General features: G+C 33.1%; 1 protein-coding gene across 17 annotated transcripts in view; it reads right to left on the reverse strand.

The window, feature by feature from the left end:
* The window catches only part of RhoGAP19D (Rho GTPase activating protein at 19D), a 554,578-nt gene that overhangs the window by 172,030 nt on the left and 363,257 nt on the right, over window positions 1-19,291 (reverse strand). For 13 of the 17 annotated variants that reach the window (XM_069821517.1, XM_069821525.1, XM_069821534.1 and 10 more), the window contains exons 6-8: window positions 15,725-15,850; window positions 7,787-8,032; window positions 4,801-5,070 (exon numbers count right to left, since the gene is read on the reverse strand). In XM_069821517.1, the coding sequence (XP_069677618.1) occupies window positions 4,801-5,070; window positions 7,787-8,032; window positions 15,725-15,850 (642 nt within the window). The remainder of the gene's footprint in view (window positions 1-4,800; window positions 5,071-7,786; window positions 8,033-15,724; window positions 15,851-19,291) is intronic. The other 4 variants (XM_069821567.1, XM_069821559.1, XM_069821549.1 and 1 more) reach the window with 2 other exon arrangements.

Consider the following 19,291-nt stretch of genomic DNA (forward strand, 5'->3'; position numbering starts at 1 on the left):
ATAGGCTAATAATAATGATAATAATAATAATAATAATAATAATAATAATAATAATAATAATAATAATAATAATAATATATTATAATTACGAGATATGTACACTTAGCGGCAAAAAGAATGGGCCAACTCTTCGTCGATAGAAATGCTAAGTTTTATCACGCGGTTCACTCGTGTAAACGTAACCCACTGCAAGGCATTGCTGTGGTGTCTCTTCATTGAAAGTCATCCGTCTATAATGTAATAAACCTTACGAGCAGTGTGTGGCCCAGTGTGACATCCGTGCCAGAGGTTGTGAGGTCGCCTCCTGGTACAGTAAAATTATTTTTTTTTTACTTTAACTTTTACTTAATTTATTAGTTTAAATGTGAAATGGCATTTGTTAACAAACTTCGTTATGCCTGCCTTGTAAAAATATTATTGCCCATCATCTGTGGGCTAATAGGTGAGACCTGGCTTGTATAAACAAAATAGTTGTTTCACATCCAAAAAAAAAAAAACGGACGCATATCAAACACAAATAAATAATTAAATCAACAAAAACAAACAATTTGTTAATATATTAACAAAATAAGGCTGTGGTGGGGACTAGCATCTCGTCCACAAACCACCTGCGTCAACATCTGTCATCATTATGCGCGGCATGGACTCCACAAGATTAAGAAACAGGTCTAAATTCTTGGCCATCTTCTCCCTTGCATCTAGAACTCTGTCCCACAATTCCTCAGGTGTCTGAACGGGTGGTTGTTCTGCCCAATTAGAGCGTAGGATCCTTTTGACTGCAGCCCACAAATTTTGAAACGGATTCATGTCTGGTGAATTTGGAGGCCAGTCGACTGGGTCGACATCACGCCTCCTCGTAAACCATCTTCGAATCCGGTTGGCGGTGTGTATCAGATGATTATCCTGCTGGAAGGAAAGTGTTCCTTCTGGATATCGTTTTCGGGCAGAAGGGATCATTACATTTGCCAAAATGTGTTTGTAGACTTCTGCCGTAAACAGACTGTGGATGCGTTCCAGAAGTCCTGCCCCATCGTATGACATCCACTCCCAACACGCGACCCTCACGCGAAGCGTATCGGTGGTCATTCATACAATAAACTAGGGCAGTACTATCATTGCTATTGGAGACAATTACCTCGTCGGAGAAAATGACATTTCTCCAATCAAAGTCCTGTCAGAGAGTAGCATACACAGAATGTTACTGGAGATAATTACCTGGTCGGAGAAAATGACATTTCTCCAATCGAAGTCCTGTCGGAACCAGGGCAATGCGTTATTGTTTCTGTGCCATCTTCAAGTGTAATGACGAGACAGAACGTTATATTAACAGAAAGCAGTATTGCTTGAAAGAGAGAGGAAGGTTTATTATTTATTAGAGTTTGGGCATATTCTAAGATATATCACCACATAATTATAGCTTTGCGAGACACATATGATGGCAAATTTGTAATAAAAAAAAAAAAAAAAAGATTGGGTGAGATTCGAACCTTGAGCTACTAGTACTAACGTGTTCAATATACCAATGCCGTAACAACTTAAGCTACTGCAACTGTTTATATCAGTTCGGCATAATACATGGTTTTCCTGTTCATATTCGCTCCGGTCGATTTTGTATTCATCAATTTTATTATTATTTCAGTCTTCAAGGGCCCTGATGTATCTAGAATCAACCCGCCATTCGATTTTATTACATATTTTAGCCTCTTAAACAAAATACAGCAAATTTAAATGGTTTAATTATGTGTTACCTAGTGAACTATGGCGTTGACGAGACGAGCATGCGCAATGTATGTCTCTGGAACTTAGAAATTGTCGGCCGGCCCATTCTTTTTGCCGCTAAGTGTACATTGACTGTGAAGACAATAAAACACTTTATTAAATTTACACGAAATAAACTTCTTCACTTCACTAACTTACAAAAAGAATACATTTCACTGTGGCTTTCAAGTCTCGATTCGTAATTCCGACACTCCAAATTGTGGATACAAAATAATGTAATTTATAATTTGAAACTCATACAATCCTATAACCACCGTCTAATTAAGCAATAATGACCCCACCAAGAGTTGCTATGTCTCTTCATTAAGTTTAAGTAAGTAATCTTGCAATATATCCAGAAGCGCAATTCGTAATTGCTATGCATGCTCTAACAAAGATTACCCTTCAGTTATTAAGCTATCATGCATACATGCACTATTTAGACTGTGAATTGAAAGCGAGAAACATGCACAATACGAATTACAGTACACCACAACTCAAAACAAATACCTTTTATGTATGTTTATGGGAGAACTTGTAAAAATACATTTGGTATGCAGTTTACCAAATTAAAAATTTTATAAGTTACACTTTGGAAAACTTTACGATATAATATTATAATAAGTAAAATTTTTCATAGAAAAATGAAAGCCAAGATGATTCATTCTTCTTAGTACAAAAATATTTTCAATTAGTTCATATCAAGTTTCCAATCAATGTACCTTAATATTAACACAAAGTCACACCAACTTAGTGGTTTTCAATACAGTTACAATTTACTCCACTCTAAATGGTAAAGTGACCAGACACCCTGTTTTGAACAGGACAGTCCCATTTTCAGACCTTCTGTCCCAGTAATTCAAAATAGAAACTTGCTGAACAATGTCTTTGAATGTAATGATGTTGAAATGTGCATAGATTGTTGGTGATTTGAACACTGATGACAAAGTCATGTTCAGTGAATTTATGTGGAGTAATTTGCTAGTGCAAAGTCTCTGAATGGGACATACAGGAGAAAGAAGTCCTTATAAGATAGGTAGAAATGTTCCAGCATTTCTCCTTTCAACAATCTGTCATTCAGAAACATTGAAAAAATTGTAGAATTTGGGTTATCCCTGTCTGGAACCAATGCTCCTATACAAAAAAAGTTTTTGCCAGAATGAACGAAATAATTATGAACTGGAGAAAAAACAATTGAAGATTGACACATTGAAGGTACCAGTATTGCTAATTACCATACCAAAGTTAATTTCAATTGAATGTTGCACAACTAAGATAGGAAGTTTTCTGAGAAGCTGTAGTACTAGTAAGTAGACCTATCCTATAGACCTATCCTTTGATAATAGAGAAAGCGAAAGAAAATTGTGATAATTACAATCCTGTATGTGATCACGAAAACTGCAATATCTTATGCTGCAACATGTAATATGCCTTTTACACACTAGATTAAATAACGCATTAATCATATATCACAGCATGAACTTGACAAAGCTCAGAGTAGAACAAGTGATAGAAACATTTAAACACCTCTCGTGTCAATGAACGAAATCGTTCAATGATAAAACAATTAACATTATTTAAATTAATTTTAATAAACGAATTCTAATTTTACACATTAATTTGCAGCGTCAAATCTAACATTTATATTTACTACGTACATCTAATTAATTTGGCGTAATTTAAAAGATCTCCTCAAGATATGCTAGAATTAATTATTGAAATAAAGATATTTAAAAAATGAAGAAATTCAAGAATCACTACCTAATATGATAAGATATATGGAATCTTAAAAAGAAATTAAAAAAAACAGATGAGCCAAGATGTTCTTTTAAGGGTTTACAAGGTAGTTAGTAAACCAGTACGACTGCACTGAAGCAAAGGCTGGACTCTTAAAAGATATGAATGAAGACGTCTAGAAGCAGCACAGATGAGATTGCTCTGCCCATTATTGGGAGTATCAAGAAGAAATTGCCTCAGAAATTATTATATTAGAACTCACTTGGAGAGACAAAAATTCTAGAGGATATTAAAAGCAATCGCTCGAAATGGAGAAACCATATACATGTAGATAGAATGCTGGAAGATCGCCTACCAAAAATGGCTTTAAAATGCACACCACATGGAACTCAATCAACAGGACGGCCCAGAAAAAGATGTGCGGATCAAGTAATGTAGCTTGCTGCAGCTTCGGAATGGGGAAACAAGTACCCAGTCCTTGAAGAAGAAGAAGAAGAAGAAGAAGAAGAAGAAGAAGAAGAAGAAGAAGAAGAAGAAGAAGAAGAAGATATTTTCATTAGAATAGAAGAACATTTCGTTCTTACGTCACCTTCAAAGTCATTTGAGAAAACACTCTTTCCATAACTGCATTTGAAACTGTATGTCTGAACAAAAGTTTACTAATTTAGCAAAACTTGGCACTATTATATCTCAGAAAATAACCACGAAAATATTATCCGCATCCAGTTTTTCGCCAATGCAATTGTAATGAAATTCTCATTACAAAGCTCATTAACGTTAATACATGGCTCAAATTTCTATACCAATACAAAATTACTTTTAGTACTGAAAGTAAGTTCCGCCTGAGCTACAAATTACATTCTCATTCTTATCAATTGATTTAAATAAAAAAAAATCAAACCAATGCTGAAAGTACTGTAGTTTTTCTTCAAGAAATTCATATAATTCAATTAGATCTAGTATTTACGTAAAATGGCATTTCTGAAGACGCATAACTCTCAAAATACCTGTACAGAATACTCAGCATCCAGTGATTTACAACGAACAAGATACATTTGTTTTAGACACAGGACTATTTTTAAAATTTGGTACATCTGGCAACTCTTGTTACAGCTCTCTGTTATGATTTGAATTTGGCTAGCCTCTGCATCATAAATCAAGGACTAACCTAAATTTCTCGCAACATGTTTATAAAAACGGTGTCTGCCTCAACAAATGCAAGTTTTAGGCAGGACAAGAATATCTTCACTTTGAGTTGTGATGCACTGCACACTACAGCAAACGAAATTTGAACGAAGCCCTAACCTGGTGAGATGCCATTGAGAGCAGCCATGAGCTTCCCGATGCCATCATGTGCTTCTGCCATGACCCCATCTTCTACCCCACAAGTGGGAGAAGATGTCACAGGTTGTGGTTCAGCTGGCCGCAGAGGATTAGCAATGGGAAGTTGGTTAGGCCGGACCGCAGGGGTTGTAGGTGGGGTGGAGTTAGATACTGAAGGAGAAGGTTCGTCCATTTCTTCATTTTCATCCGTGGGGAGTGCACCTTGGCGCTTAAGCATTCTGGCCATGCGTTCTGACAGGATGGCCACAATAATAATGGAAAACAGACAGGACCAAAACAAAAATCCATATAACAAACAGAAAAGTGCAGTAAAAGATAAAAAATAAGCAAGCATCTTAAGTACTTATACATAAAACAAAAAGAAAGCCATGGCAATGGATGAAATGCAAAGATGAAAGAAAATAAGAGAGTAAAGAGCTTGAAAAAGTTGGGCAGCAAAGTTCTTATGTATACATCAATTTCCCCACAAAATTACTTGTCCATCATGAATTTCATCCTTTTTGTTAACAACAATTGTATGTAATTCTTTCTGATTAATAACCCAGGAAAAACTAAAAGTTAAAAAATATATAATAAAAGTTTTGTCATTTTAATTCTACCTCGAATTTTATTTAATTTTGAAAAAAGAAAGAGAGAGAGCGAGATTATAATTTCCACATGCTTCGGGTTAAATTTTTGAGTAATAATAATTAATTTACAGTTAAATAATAAATTTAAGATACGTAGTTAATATAACTATTAACAAACAAAATGAACTACCGGTATATTGTAGAACTTCAGTATTTTGCGTTCACACTTTTATTTTTTTTTTTATAAAAAATAACAAAAGCTATAAAAATATTTGCTGTGTTATGTGATCGTATTCTTTACTGCTTTGCATTTCATCCAATATAGGTATTATAAAATATGTGCAAATATGCAAGCTACAACAACATCTACATGTGTATAAAAACGAATTATATACAACAAAAAGTATGTCCAAATTATTACATATACACATGAATACAACACCTATATAGCACGTATTTTATTTACGAGAATTACCTGTACAACAGAAAACATCCAGTGTCAAAGAAGAGACCATTATATGGTACCTTAAGTTCCCCATTTTAATAAATATCTGTCCACAAATATAAATGTAAGTACTGTACCAGGTTATTTACTCAACTAATAAATGATTTCCCCTGATTTATAAAATAAACACTAACATTTCTGCGTAAAATTATGTTCCCACTATATGATACAAGATAGGTCTATCTATTAAAATAAAATGGATATTTTCTATGCAATATAACATCTGGGTTAAGTACAATATTTGTCATTTGAACATGAGAACAAATTACGCCAAATCAATATCACGTCTTCAACAGCATTTGCCTCAAGATCATAATAATGAAAGGTGAGATAATTATTCAATGACCTTTTACCAATTAAAAAACGCAATTCAGAGTTTTGAGATGAGAGTATGATGATTATGAAACAACGAGTATGGTAGGAGACAGTAAAGTCTGCTTCATGACTGCTTTACTAATACAAATCTCATAGAAAGAAGGAGCAGTTCTAAGGTTTAACTTGAGTTTTGAGTTGGAATTATGTTCTGGACAGGATATTGGTCAATTACTGGACAAGTCTATTAAAGGAGCTGCTTGTCATTGCCTCTAGACAGGCAAGACATGTGGCATTTTTCATCACTTTTCAACATAATACGAGGCGCGTCCATAAAGTAACTTTCCCACTCATCCCATAGCTAGCAAATCATATGTTGCGCGAAGCAACTGCATGTACGTGATAGAGTAATGTCCTGGCATGGCGCATGCACTAGCAGAACTTCCTGAGTGCTATCAGTAGCTTCGTTGCATTGGTTGAAGATGGATATTCCTATTCCAGCTCCTGCCGCGTGAAGTGCGGTCAGTAATAAAGTTTTTGAATGCACAGAGCATAGCGCAGATTGAAACTGATCATCAGCTGTGCCAGACCTATGGGCAAGCAGATGGTTCATTGCTGCTGTAGACAATTTTCAGCATGACGAGGAGCGCGGAGGCCAACCATCATCTCAGACGACCTTGTGGAGCAACGCACTATCTGCTTGCTCATGACGTTAGGCCCATAGACCTGGTACAGCTGACGATCAATTTCAATCGGTGCTATGCCCTGTGGATTCAAAAATTTTATCACTGACCGCACTTCACGCGGCAGGAGCTGGAATAGGAACGTCCATCTTCAACCAATGCAACGAAGCTACTGAGAGCACTTGGGAAGTTTGGCTAGTGCATGCGCCATGCCAGGACATTACTCTATTACGTACACACAGTCGCTTCGCGCAACATATGGTTTGTTAGCTGTGGGACGAGTGGGAAAGTTACTTTATGGACACGCCTCATATAACAGGAACACTTACATTGAATGTAGTGGGGACTATGTTGAAAAGTGATTTAAGTGTTTATAGTATTATTGTACACATTCAATTAATGAAATAATTATTAAGGTTATTTTTTGACGTACCCTCATGTAACAGATAATGATGTGAGTCCTACATATTTATCTACTATAAAATAAACATTCTAATAAGATATTTGCCTTTAAATGTCATTGCATAAAATATTTTAAAATATAAATTGTTACAAAACAAAAACGTAACTGAACTGAACACTGTGTGATTGTGTATTTTACATTTTATATCAGTATAGATGCCATGTGAAGCGTGTAGTTGTATAAGGATGGCCAGACAAAGCTTTTGGTTTTTCTCTGGTCACTTTCAGTTACTTTTTTTCCAACACCTCGTAGATAATTTCTAGGTATGGAACAAACATATCTAAAGACACCACCTATTAAGTGATATGCCAAATAAACACAACTAGCACTTTCATTCAAATGTGTATAAAAGTATATGTTTACAGTGAATGTTTTATACAGCATGCATCTGGCTTTTCAAAACACGAAGACTCACCTGCTGTCACTGGTGTTCTAACTGCAGCAAGGTAGGAATCCTGACGAACTGCTTTATGCCTCTGAGGCTCGTTAGCCCCATCACCAATTTCGTCTTCCCTGTTAGGTGGCCACTCCAAAGTGTTGCGAGCTGCTCCCTGCTTTGACGCTGGTCCCATAACAGCCGCCCAGGACTCTGCAGAGTTGGAGCGTGCCCGTAACTTGACTGGTTCATTTGCTTCATCTTGATTCTCGCTTGATGGTAGATCTACAAATTATACACACAATTCATCATTAGCACTCGTTTTAAATATGAAGACGAAGCAATTGTTGCTCATTTAAGATATGAGGATTGGATTTTCTACACTGTCAATGCATTAGAGAGTACACAATTTATAGAAGGTGGATCTATCTTCATCTTCAGGTGAAAAGGGGCAGAAAAGTATCCTACCCATTGTGCCACCACAAATGCTGGGGCAGTCTGAATTTTTCACTCCATAATAGCTTCAACAGGTATGATACATTCCTCGCATCCTTTCCATTTGGAGACGAAGACAGAACAAACCTTCGAAACGCCATACAGGGTAAAAGTTGGTAATATTGTGATAGTTCTTTTTGAGAATTTATTACAATTTTACTGAGTGAGAGAAGGACTGGTTTTGTGCAGAAACTTATCCACGAAAATTCCCTTAATATGTTGATTCAAAAAACCGATCTTCCTCTCGCTCAGCAAAATTGTAATAAATTCTCAAAAAGAACTATCACAATATTACTCATATCACAATTTACCAACCTTTACCCTACTCGAAATTTTATTAGATCAGCAAGTGTCCAATCCAAAACCTTCTTAAGTAATTAGTATTCTTTAAATGAGCCCCAAGTGTTGCATGCAGCTTAGTTTAAGTGGTACAGCTACAAATATTTAAAAGCTAATAACAAGTGAACATTCCGCATAGAATCTAATGCACAGATATGGTTAATGCTTTTGTGATCAATTAAATAAACTAAAACTTTTGAACTAACTTGTGTTAACTATGTACCCCACCTTACCATGCATATAAAAGAAAGGGAATGGAATCCATGCTTTCTTTCAATTTTTAATGAGACAGAGTTATGTGGTTAAGATCAAGCTGTTTGAATTTTGTTCCCAAGGAAAGAAACTCATGTGCTCAACTAAAGAAAAAGCCTGAATATGCCGTAGTTACATCTTAAAAGCAGTCACTATGCAACAACATGTTTCTCCTGATGGTGACAGATTCTACAATATTTGACTCTATATTCAGATACTATATGGATGTAGATAAACTGATTCTGATTTTACAAAGGTATCGATATAAAGACAGGAACAATAAGGGATTTTATTCCCGGTTTCTTACTTCTTTCTTCAGAGATTAGATTAGAAACTATTCTGTTGTAAGCTTTTCAGGTAAACAGTATATACCGTAATTTCTGGAATACCCCACGCACTTTTGTTTCTGAAATAAACAAGTAAAAAATACGGGTGCGCGACTTATTCGAAATTAAATTGGCAACATTGCCTGATTTTCCTCCCATGCAACTCCTAATGTGGTAGAGCATATAATTATTTTCCCGCCCAGATATTTCAATTATTAACATTGTTAAATGGCATTTAGATTAGCAGTACATATTGTGTCAGAATCAAGTTCAAGTGTGATAAGTGTATAGTTTCTGCATCATATATTTTCAATTCTGAAAATGAATACCACTAAAAGTAGAGATTGCGATCTTTTATTTGCAGCGAAAAACTTAAAATTATCAAAGATGTAGAGAAACATGGAAATCGTGACAAGTGCTATTAATGTTACAGGATATCATGTAAACGGCTGATTAAACAAGACAACACTGATATGCATGCACATAGGATGGATTTGAAATGTGTCCTATTCCATGACAAAATTTATTTATTTACTGTTAACTGAACTGTATTTGTGTTTAAGTGTTTTTAATTTGTAGTGAATACTTTTGTTAAAAGTTTTATTTTTGTAATTTGTGTTTTATTTATGTATCATTATTATTTGTTTGCCTCTCAAAAGAGGGGTGCGCGACTTATTCGAGGGCGCGGGATATTCGAGAAAATACAGTATTTATTTTCTTACACAGAAGGGAGAATTTAAAAATTACGCTGCCTTATTTACCTTCAATTACTTCTTCTGGTATTTTATAATGTTTTAAACAATGCCATCCAGAATTTTGATTATGAGAACTTAAGAAAAATGGATGTGAAAATTAGTTTTATTCTATTATTATTTTCCAATGGTCGATTATTTCTATAAAACAAACTTCGCAATATTACAGTATTTTTTAAATACACAATTTAAAACATTCATGAAACAAGAACGGACATCACAGATACATTTCAACTATCATATTCTGAAACAGTTTAAACACAAGTAGAACATTTAGAAAACGAAAATGAACATCAAACATACAATTTGTAAGCTTGTAAGTATTAACTATTAACTATATGTGATTGTACAATAAATTAATTAAGACGCAAAGTGATGGTTATAGTTACAAACTGCAAATGAATAAGATAGTAAAAGAGAACAACATTTTAAACTGCACAAAACGGATAATTTGTAATAAAATACACATCAGTGTCAAGTTATCAAGTTCATGGCAATGACATTCATGTCAATAACATATGTATAGCAGCCGTTGATAGGCTTTATTAACAATTTTATATAACACTACCACTTGCCACAATATTTGCATAGCCTGTTATTCAATTTGTTTATGTTAGTCACAGCTGAGCAATGCGATCTGTCACACTTTTCTACTTCCAAATAAGGTGGTTAAAATGTGTGGCTTGTGAGAGTACAAGAACGATAAAAAAGATCAACCAGTTGACTGGTTTGTGAAAGTATATAAGTCCGTCTTCAATAAATAATAATAATAATAATTTATAAAGGGATTGCACAATAAAAAAAACAGCAATGTCACTAAATAATTTGTACCAGAACAATTAATAAAGCAGACATTAACACTGATATAGACCCCAAGTTGTCAGTATTGATTGGAAAGGCCTGAGTTCAAGTTCAGGTGAAAGTGGAATTTTTTATATGGCCATAACTTCCAAAACAACTCTGAATTCCACTTGGTTATCTATGAGAATGGGTACTTGTAGGTACCGAAGCTATCCAGGGACTAAAGGATGATGAAGAATGGTAACGACCAGATCACCTATTCCAAGCACTGAAAGCCTGAGAACTCTATATCCTTCTCTGCCATGAACGTAGACATTCTTACTCTCAGCATTAACATATTACGTAGTAAAATGTATGTTATTACGGAGCATGTTTTCAGCAATTCCTTTATTCATACAACTGGAGTTGCTTTTTAAAACTTACAGGTGGGGTTACCCAGTTGCCATTGGATAGTTTTGCACTGACTGGATTTGTTTTGGTTTTCTTAGATTGGCTTTGATTTTTTTGCGTTAATTTGATTTTCTCAGTTATTACAATCTTCTTTATATTATTTTTGGTTCGACCACGATGGTTTTAATTTTTTTCTCATTTTTTATCTCATTTATTTGTTTAGACTAGTTTTGGTTCTTCGGATAATTAATATAGTTTGTACAAGTTAGTTTTGATTTTCTCAGGTTAGGTTTAGCTTTTTTCTTTCTGTGAAACTATATAGAAACACTATGCTCTAAAAATGCATCACATTATATTACATTGTTTTATAATAATCGTGATTTGTTTAGGCTACAAATCAACTGACATAATGCACATATTATTCAACAATTTACAGCTTTACTTTTCAAATCAATGAATGCAATGCATTTAGGAAACAACTTCGAAAGATAATTCATCCCCCTATAATGGAAATAGAAAGCAGCAGCATTAAAACTACTAACAAAATATGTATTCTTTAATTATTGTAAGTACAGTAGTATTATAAAGTATTATGAGTTTGGTTACATAACTTGAATATGTTAAGTTACTACGTTCAAAGCTCTTTGCAAATGTTCCTATCATTTTAGAGAAAAGTTATAAATGCAGACCACGTGTGAGAATAAATAAACGTGAAAAAAAACTGCAGCATGAGTGGAAATGCATATGTGATTTAAAATACTTAAATTGTATTTTTTCTTTTTTGCGAAGTATATTTTACTACACACAACTGAATCACACTGTAGCAAGGGAGCCAATTATGTGGCATTTCCTACTGAAATAATATTACATCTAGAAAACACTCGAATTCATAAACACTGTACTTATTTCATGAACCACAATTTTATCTCCAGTCCTTTAGCCATAATGCAGACTTCAATTTTGCTTTTGACAGCTAATTATTATCGTACATTTTTAAAACCAAGTGGAATTAAAAAAACAATGTTATAAATCAATTTTAATTAATTTTATTATTATGAGCACTCTTTATAAAGCCCAATGAACTTATCACTGCATGTTTTCGTTATGCTAGTGACTTCTTTACCATCTATTCCATATCTTTAAGATTTCAATGAACTTTTCAAATTATGGAATAATTTTTAGTACCCGTATAATATAGGCTATTTTCAGTCAATGAACTGAAAATATATTTAGGATGATAAAAAGAAGAAATTTTTCTGCATTTTATGTAATAATAATAAACAATTCGGTATAATTTTCCTTGCTAATTATCTTCAATAACAGGAATATTAATTTAAATTGCCTCTCAGATTCATTGTTACAGGCATAATAGATTTAAAGAAGATTTTGTTTGGTTATGATTACCCTGAGTCACCCCTAATCCTGTAATAATTTTTTTTTTTTTTTAAGTTGGAGTCTGTGCTTTGTGAAGAATATTGTGAATGGAAAAAAAATATATTTAATAAAATATGTAAAGGAATATTTCTATTCATTTCTCCTTTGCTGTTTATTGATATTAACTATGATGGTATGTAAGGTGTTATGAATAAGAGTGATACAACATAAAGAGACAAAAACGTATACAATTACATTACTTACGTGACTAATATGACTATATCTTCCAAGTGCTGGGATACAATCTACTTGGGTTGAAGAAAAAGTGCAATGTTTTTCGTATGCAGAAACTATTACTAACACAATAAGATGCCATGTAGAAACGAAGTTTAATTTCAACGCAGAATAACAAACATAATTAAACCAAAGGTCCCAGGTTCGATGCCCGGCCCCGGAACAATTTTTCCCTCGACAGTATTCAAATCATCTTTACAGGGAGTTATACCTGAAATCTTGATTTGCATAATACACGTCACTGTTCGTTAACAGAAAACCACAATTTAAGTCACAAGGAGTTAGTGTGTACTCGAAGTTGGTTGCTTGACAGTTGTCAGCCCACTTTGAGGTCTGTGGATATAGAGGGAAAAATTGGATCGGTGTTGGGTAGAGTTCCCGGGTAGCTCAGTTGGTAGAGCGTTGGTACGTTAAACCAAAGGCCCTGGTTCGATGCCCGGCCCCGGAACAATTTTTCCCTCGAAATTATTCAAATCAACTTTACAGGGAGTTATACCTGAAATCTTGATTTGCATAATTAGAACAGTTTTCAATTTACGATTTAAATTAACAGGAAGCCACAAGGAATAGAGCATAACGGATTTCAATAAACAGAACTCGAACTGAAAAGCAGGATATAAACAATACAAGGGCCATGACTACACGATACAAGGAGTCTGTTGGAAATAATGTAACTTGTAATATAAATTGTATACAGTAATGCTTTTGCTCAATGCGGGTATCTTAACTTGTCAGTATTCAACCTGACTCTACTAGTGGGCTCATAGATATCACTAGTTCTGAGAAGTACAAACGACTTAGTTGGTCAGAAACTATCCAGAGTGCATCACAACTGGTGGATATACTACATTACACTCGTAAGTTATGATGATGATGGAGAATTGTGGGGATTTGACAGGGGAATCAGAGTACCTGGAGAAAACCTCTGTGTTGCCTGGACCACAGGCTTGCCTCACACAAGCTTAGGGTGGAGTAGAATTTGAACCTGGGCCCCCTGGCTTATAAACCCAACATGCTAGCACTAAGCCACTGTGGTAGTTATGTAGGAATTTATAATATAAAGAATGTCTTAACAATATTTATTCTTGTAGCATTCATGATATTCTCACTTTTACTTACTCATGAGTTATCCAAGAATATTCTGCTCATTTGGTCTTCAAATTTTGTTAATATTATTGTATCCTCTTTTTATATTGATTGTATTATTTTATGTCTATTTCTATTGTTGTAATTATATTCTGTAGTCTGATGTATTATTCCGTATTATATGTTCTGTTCTGTATTATTATATAAATTTATACTTGACCATATTATAGCATCTTCCGATGCATTTGAAAATTGAAATTTGAAAATTTGAAATAAACATCTTGAATATGAAATTGTTATGCATTTATTATTAATCTCGTTCTGAGAGAAATTATGATTTAATATATATCTGTTATGCCCATCATTTTCAAATTCATAAAACATTATTATCGTAATTTAACTTTTCTCGTTACAGCAATAATGCAGATGAATGGATGAAATACAGGTATAGTGCGACAAAAATCCACTTTACTTCACTTTCATGCTACAGATTTTTATCTAGTACTGCAGAAACCAACTGCCCTAAGTTGAGCTTCGAACTGTGAACCTCGGAATCACGTAACCACCAACGAAGATAGTAACATGCAGAAAGTAAGAGATGAAATATAAAACTGCATTTCTCAGGAAACTCAATAAATTAGGGCAGAAAAAATTGTGAAAAGATTTCAAACAGAAGTTTCTGAACTGATTGATGGTACAGGATTGTTTAATTTCATTCTGCTCTATCGATGTAAAGGGTACAAATGACGGGACCAATGAGACTGAAATGCAAAAGGTTGATCAATTGAAGGGTTCAGAACCATAGTGGGCCAAGCGCCATTTACTAAAACCGTAGAAAACAAGGGTTAAAATGAAGTTATCACCGTAATTCAATGGAAACATATAGCAAGTAATATAAAATATACACATTCAAACTAAATGATATGCCAATATTCATTGAACTATGGTATTCACGTAACTTTAACCCTTGCTTTCTCAGTTTTTAATAAATGATGCTTGGCCCATTATGGCTCTGAACCCTTCAATTCAGCTTCAAAGTAGCTTTATTTCTAATTCCAAAAAAATAATTGTAGAATTATGGTGTACTCTACTTGGAAATAAATGAGAGTTAATCACACACTACTGACAGATAAAATTATTATTCGATCTTAATAATAATTAAATGGTCACCATGGTTGTCTAGTTAGGCTAGAGTGCTGAACTTATAATCCTGTAGATCCGGGTTCGATCCCTGAAGTATCTCGATTTACAACTTGTGTTGGGCAAGCTCATGGTCCAGGTAACATAGGACTTTTCTCCAGGAGTTCCAGTTTCCATGTTCCGATGTGGCATCCCAACAAATCTCCATTATCATCTCATCATGGATGTAATGTCGACTAGGCTCCTATAGCGCACCCTATGCAACAACTCTGTTGGTAAATTGGTCTACGTAATTGGCTTTATATGGGTGAATGACGTAAGTCAAGTACCCTTCATTAGTAAAAAAATTAAATAATGATTAAGTAAAGTTTAAACCTGAATAAAATTCTGTCAGATACATAAAGTTTGTTGTAATAATATTTTGATGACCCGATATTAAACAATAAATTAGCGTAAAAATATTTCTGTTATTTTGAAGTTTCTTAAGATGACATTTTATTGATCACACATGCAATTAAAATGTGTCTTAGATACATTTTTCTTCACACAGAAATTCTAATCATTTCTACATGGCATCCAAGGAGGAAAACTGCAAATCAATTAGTGCTCGTTTCCAATAATGTAAACTAATTTGGTACATATATAGGGGAATGGCGGACAGTTATTAGAGACGAACAATTACACAAACACAAAGACATAGTGCATCTGTCATCTTCTTTCCTCTCTACCTGTCCTGTGCTGGGAGAATTCGCGAGGGGGTTCACAATGCAGATGCTTGCCACCTACAGGGATCAGGCGGTTGCCAGATAAGCCACTGCCTGTCGTTGAGGATCCGTATTTCCGTGAGTGTGTCACTGCATATCCCACGCCAACACCACCATCACCACCACCACCGCAATCATTATCAAAATTAGCACCAAAGAACTACCATACTAGATACACTATTGCAAAGGGTTACTGAAAGTTGAACAAAATGTTCACAGCAAACAAGAAAACATATTACATTCATTCAAGGATAAAACTGATAAAAATTAAGTTCTTTTCAAGAAATGTTCACATGTATACAATAGAAATCGCTGATGACGTATCAGATAAGGTAGGAAAATATTTAGCAGCATGGTAATATCTATGCTTATCAGTGCATGAATTCAGCATTTTCATTTATTTACACTGCAATAGAACTATGTCAACAATATCTGGCGAACCATATAGCTATAAATTGATATATCTATGCATGGACTACCTAGAAAAATCCTGGGCGTGCTTAATTCTGTCAATATAGAATATTATGGAAATTCTGCATATAAATCATAATGGTAAAACTTTAAACCTTTTAGAATCTTTAGAAATACATAAAGATAAAACTATTAATCCACATAATTTTAATGACAAAGCTATTCAAGAAAAAAAAAATTATTTGATAAATTCATAAAAATAGCTATTGAATCACGTAGTATCAGAACAGATATAAACCCTAGCAGACATCGCGCTACAGCGAGTTCACATCAGGTCACTCACGACAACGCAAAAACGGATCATCAGATTATGTCCAACATTCTCCAGTAAGTTCATCTTAAATTGTATATTTGTCCAGTCTAAATTGAAGCTATTTCTTGTTAACTTACAACCTATCAAAACTTTTTATGTTATTTAAAATTTAAAATAATATAGATTATATTTGAATTTTAAAAAATACTCTATACATTTTTACGATTTAATATGTAATCAATTTTAATTATAATTAACAATTTATTATTATATCATTGTAGTTCCCATACTGAAGATGGGGTAGCATACAACCCCGAAACATGTCTGTATTTTAAAAATGTTTAATGATTTTTATAAATGTGATCATACAACTGTTACATTGATTTTTATTTATCGTCATATTAAATCAATGATCACTGCAAGAATTTTGACCACAGTATTTTGTGAACATTGTACAGAATGTACATTTTAAGCTTTAAGACTAAATGAATCAACTAATGCCCTGAATATGTAATGCCAGTAACAGGTCAGTCATTCTTTTAGTAACGGAGGTGACATATACACTGTTTTAGAAGTTCATTTAAAAAAAATGAAAACAGTTTTCATGTTCCATTCTCACCTCGTCACCTTGGGGTCTTTTTTAGACTCATGTGAATTCTCATCATTATTGTTTTCAAGATTTTCATTGCATAGTCATTTTTTGTGCTGTAACGGATGTGACAAAATTGTCACTCACCTCAATACTTCATTTTATATTAGCTTAAAAATCTGTTAATCCTTTTGAATAATTGCATTTTAAAAAAATTACTAATACCTAACGGATGACATTAACTATCTGTGTTGATAAGTTATATGACTGTTTATTTTACTTAAAATAATAATATTTTCTGTAATGGATGTGACAAATAACAATGTAAAATAAATTTTTACTTTATTTTACACGGAAAATTAATGCTTCAAAAAGATTTTGTAAACACATTAAGCTATGAAATATTCAGAAATATTACTAAACATTATCCTCTTATTTTCACAGCAGAGTAAATAGTTTTACTTTTTCAGTATGAGGGTATATGTTACACAGCCTTAAAAGAATGGCTGAGTTACCAATTTCATCATACAAGATCGAAACAAAAACACGTAACAATTCTGAAGTGGGAAAAAATGTTGGTTTTCTATTATACACTAATTATTGTATTCTATCATGAAACTATTACCAGCGTCTTCCCGATCATAACAAAAAAGTTATGATAGTACAGGCTTGTTGCAATTTTATAACATGAAGTAATTTTCAAACAAAAGATTGTAGCCTACATATTGTCTTCATTACCTAATTGAAATATACATGCTTACTTGAAAATAAATTTTTATCAGTTTTATCTTTCACTAACTGAAAAATGAAACTACTAAATTCAACACACAATGTACAAAGTAGTTTATAAAATTAAATATTAACATGTCTTTTTAGCTTAGGTCATTCTATCATAATATACATCTATACATAGTAGAAAATTACTTCTATGAAACAACATTATTCTAAAGACATTAATTATAATTATTAAACCAGTGTTTTCAACCTCCAAACCATGATGTCTATATATAATAATGTTATGTAAAAATAACACTGAAAAAAAAAATCATACCACTATAAACTAAATACTGAAAAATATATCATCTATAACTTATATCCGGTTTCTTTTATAATAATTTTAGAGTTAACCCACAACTTCTACTACAAATTGAGTTAAATATAATATTACATTCACTGATAAAAATGTTCACATTCAACATTTTTATTGAAAGGAAATTCTAACCATAAAAATAATGAAGTTCTAAAAAACTAAGTAAGTAACTTAATTGTAATTTATGTATTTGTTCCATGAAAAATGCGCAGACATTTCTTATGCAGAATATAAGCGAACTCCCTCAATAATTAAAACCGGTGAGGATTTATAATTCTGTTATAAAATTATTTAAGATCTCAAATGAGAAAATGCAATCAATTTCATCACTTTGTCCATTGTTGAATAAACGAATATGCAATTAAATGACAGTAGGCCTAACTGTATAATAAATAATACTTCTTTCCTTAACAATAATAATATTAGAAGAACAAACTTGCAATAATATAACAGAAATAGGCTAAATTGCGAGAGGAATTGATATGAAATACAAATATAATTTTGAACATATGGAAGAAATAGCTATTAAAAATAAATGAGTGAAATTAAATAATAAACGAATTGAAAAAAAAAACAATGATTAGAATATACAAAATCTCTACATGTCCTTATTCACATACTATTATAACTTTTATTTACACTTTCTTTTTGTCCATTCTTTACTATATGCAATACTTTCCTTGGTTTTTAAATTGATATTTTCAAAATTGATCAAATTATTCTATCTGCCACTGTATGATATACTAATTCCAGATTGTAGGATCGGAGATATGGATCTACACGAGGTTCACATGGATTTGAAAGCCTAATGTTAGTTTGTAGGGGCATGCTAACTAGAAAGATGATAAAAGATGAAAGAGACAATTTTGATTTTAAGAGAATTAATGTTTTAGGGAAACATTAAGAACACTACATCAACATTTTTAACATTTAAAAATATATGAAATACAGAAGTCACTTTTTGACTTATTTAAAAAACAACAGTTCACATTTTAAAATATACAAAATATTAAAATATTATAGGGTTAACGTGACTAATGACCATAACTGTACTTTAGAATACTACTGCTATGCAAATATATTGCACTATTTACTAAGGTATAGTCCACTGTTTTGGAGTAATAGTCA

Source organism: Periplaneta americana, chromosome 1 (assembly GCF_040183065.1).
Source record: "Periplaneta americana isolate PAMFEO1 chromosome 1, P.americana_PAMFEO1_priV1, whole genome shotgun sequence".
Classification (NCBI taxonomy): Eukaryota; Metazoa; Arthropoda; class Insecta; order Blattodea; family Blattidae; genus Periplaneta; species Periplaneta americana.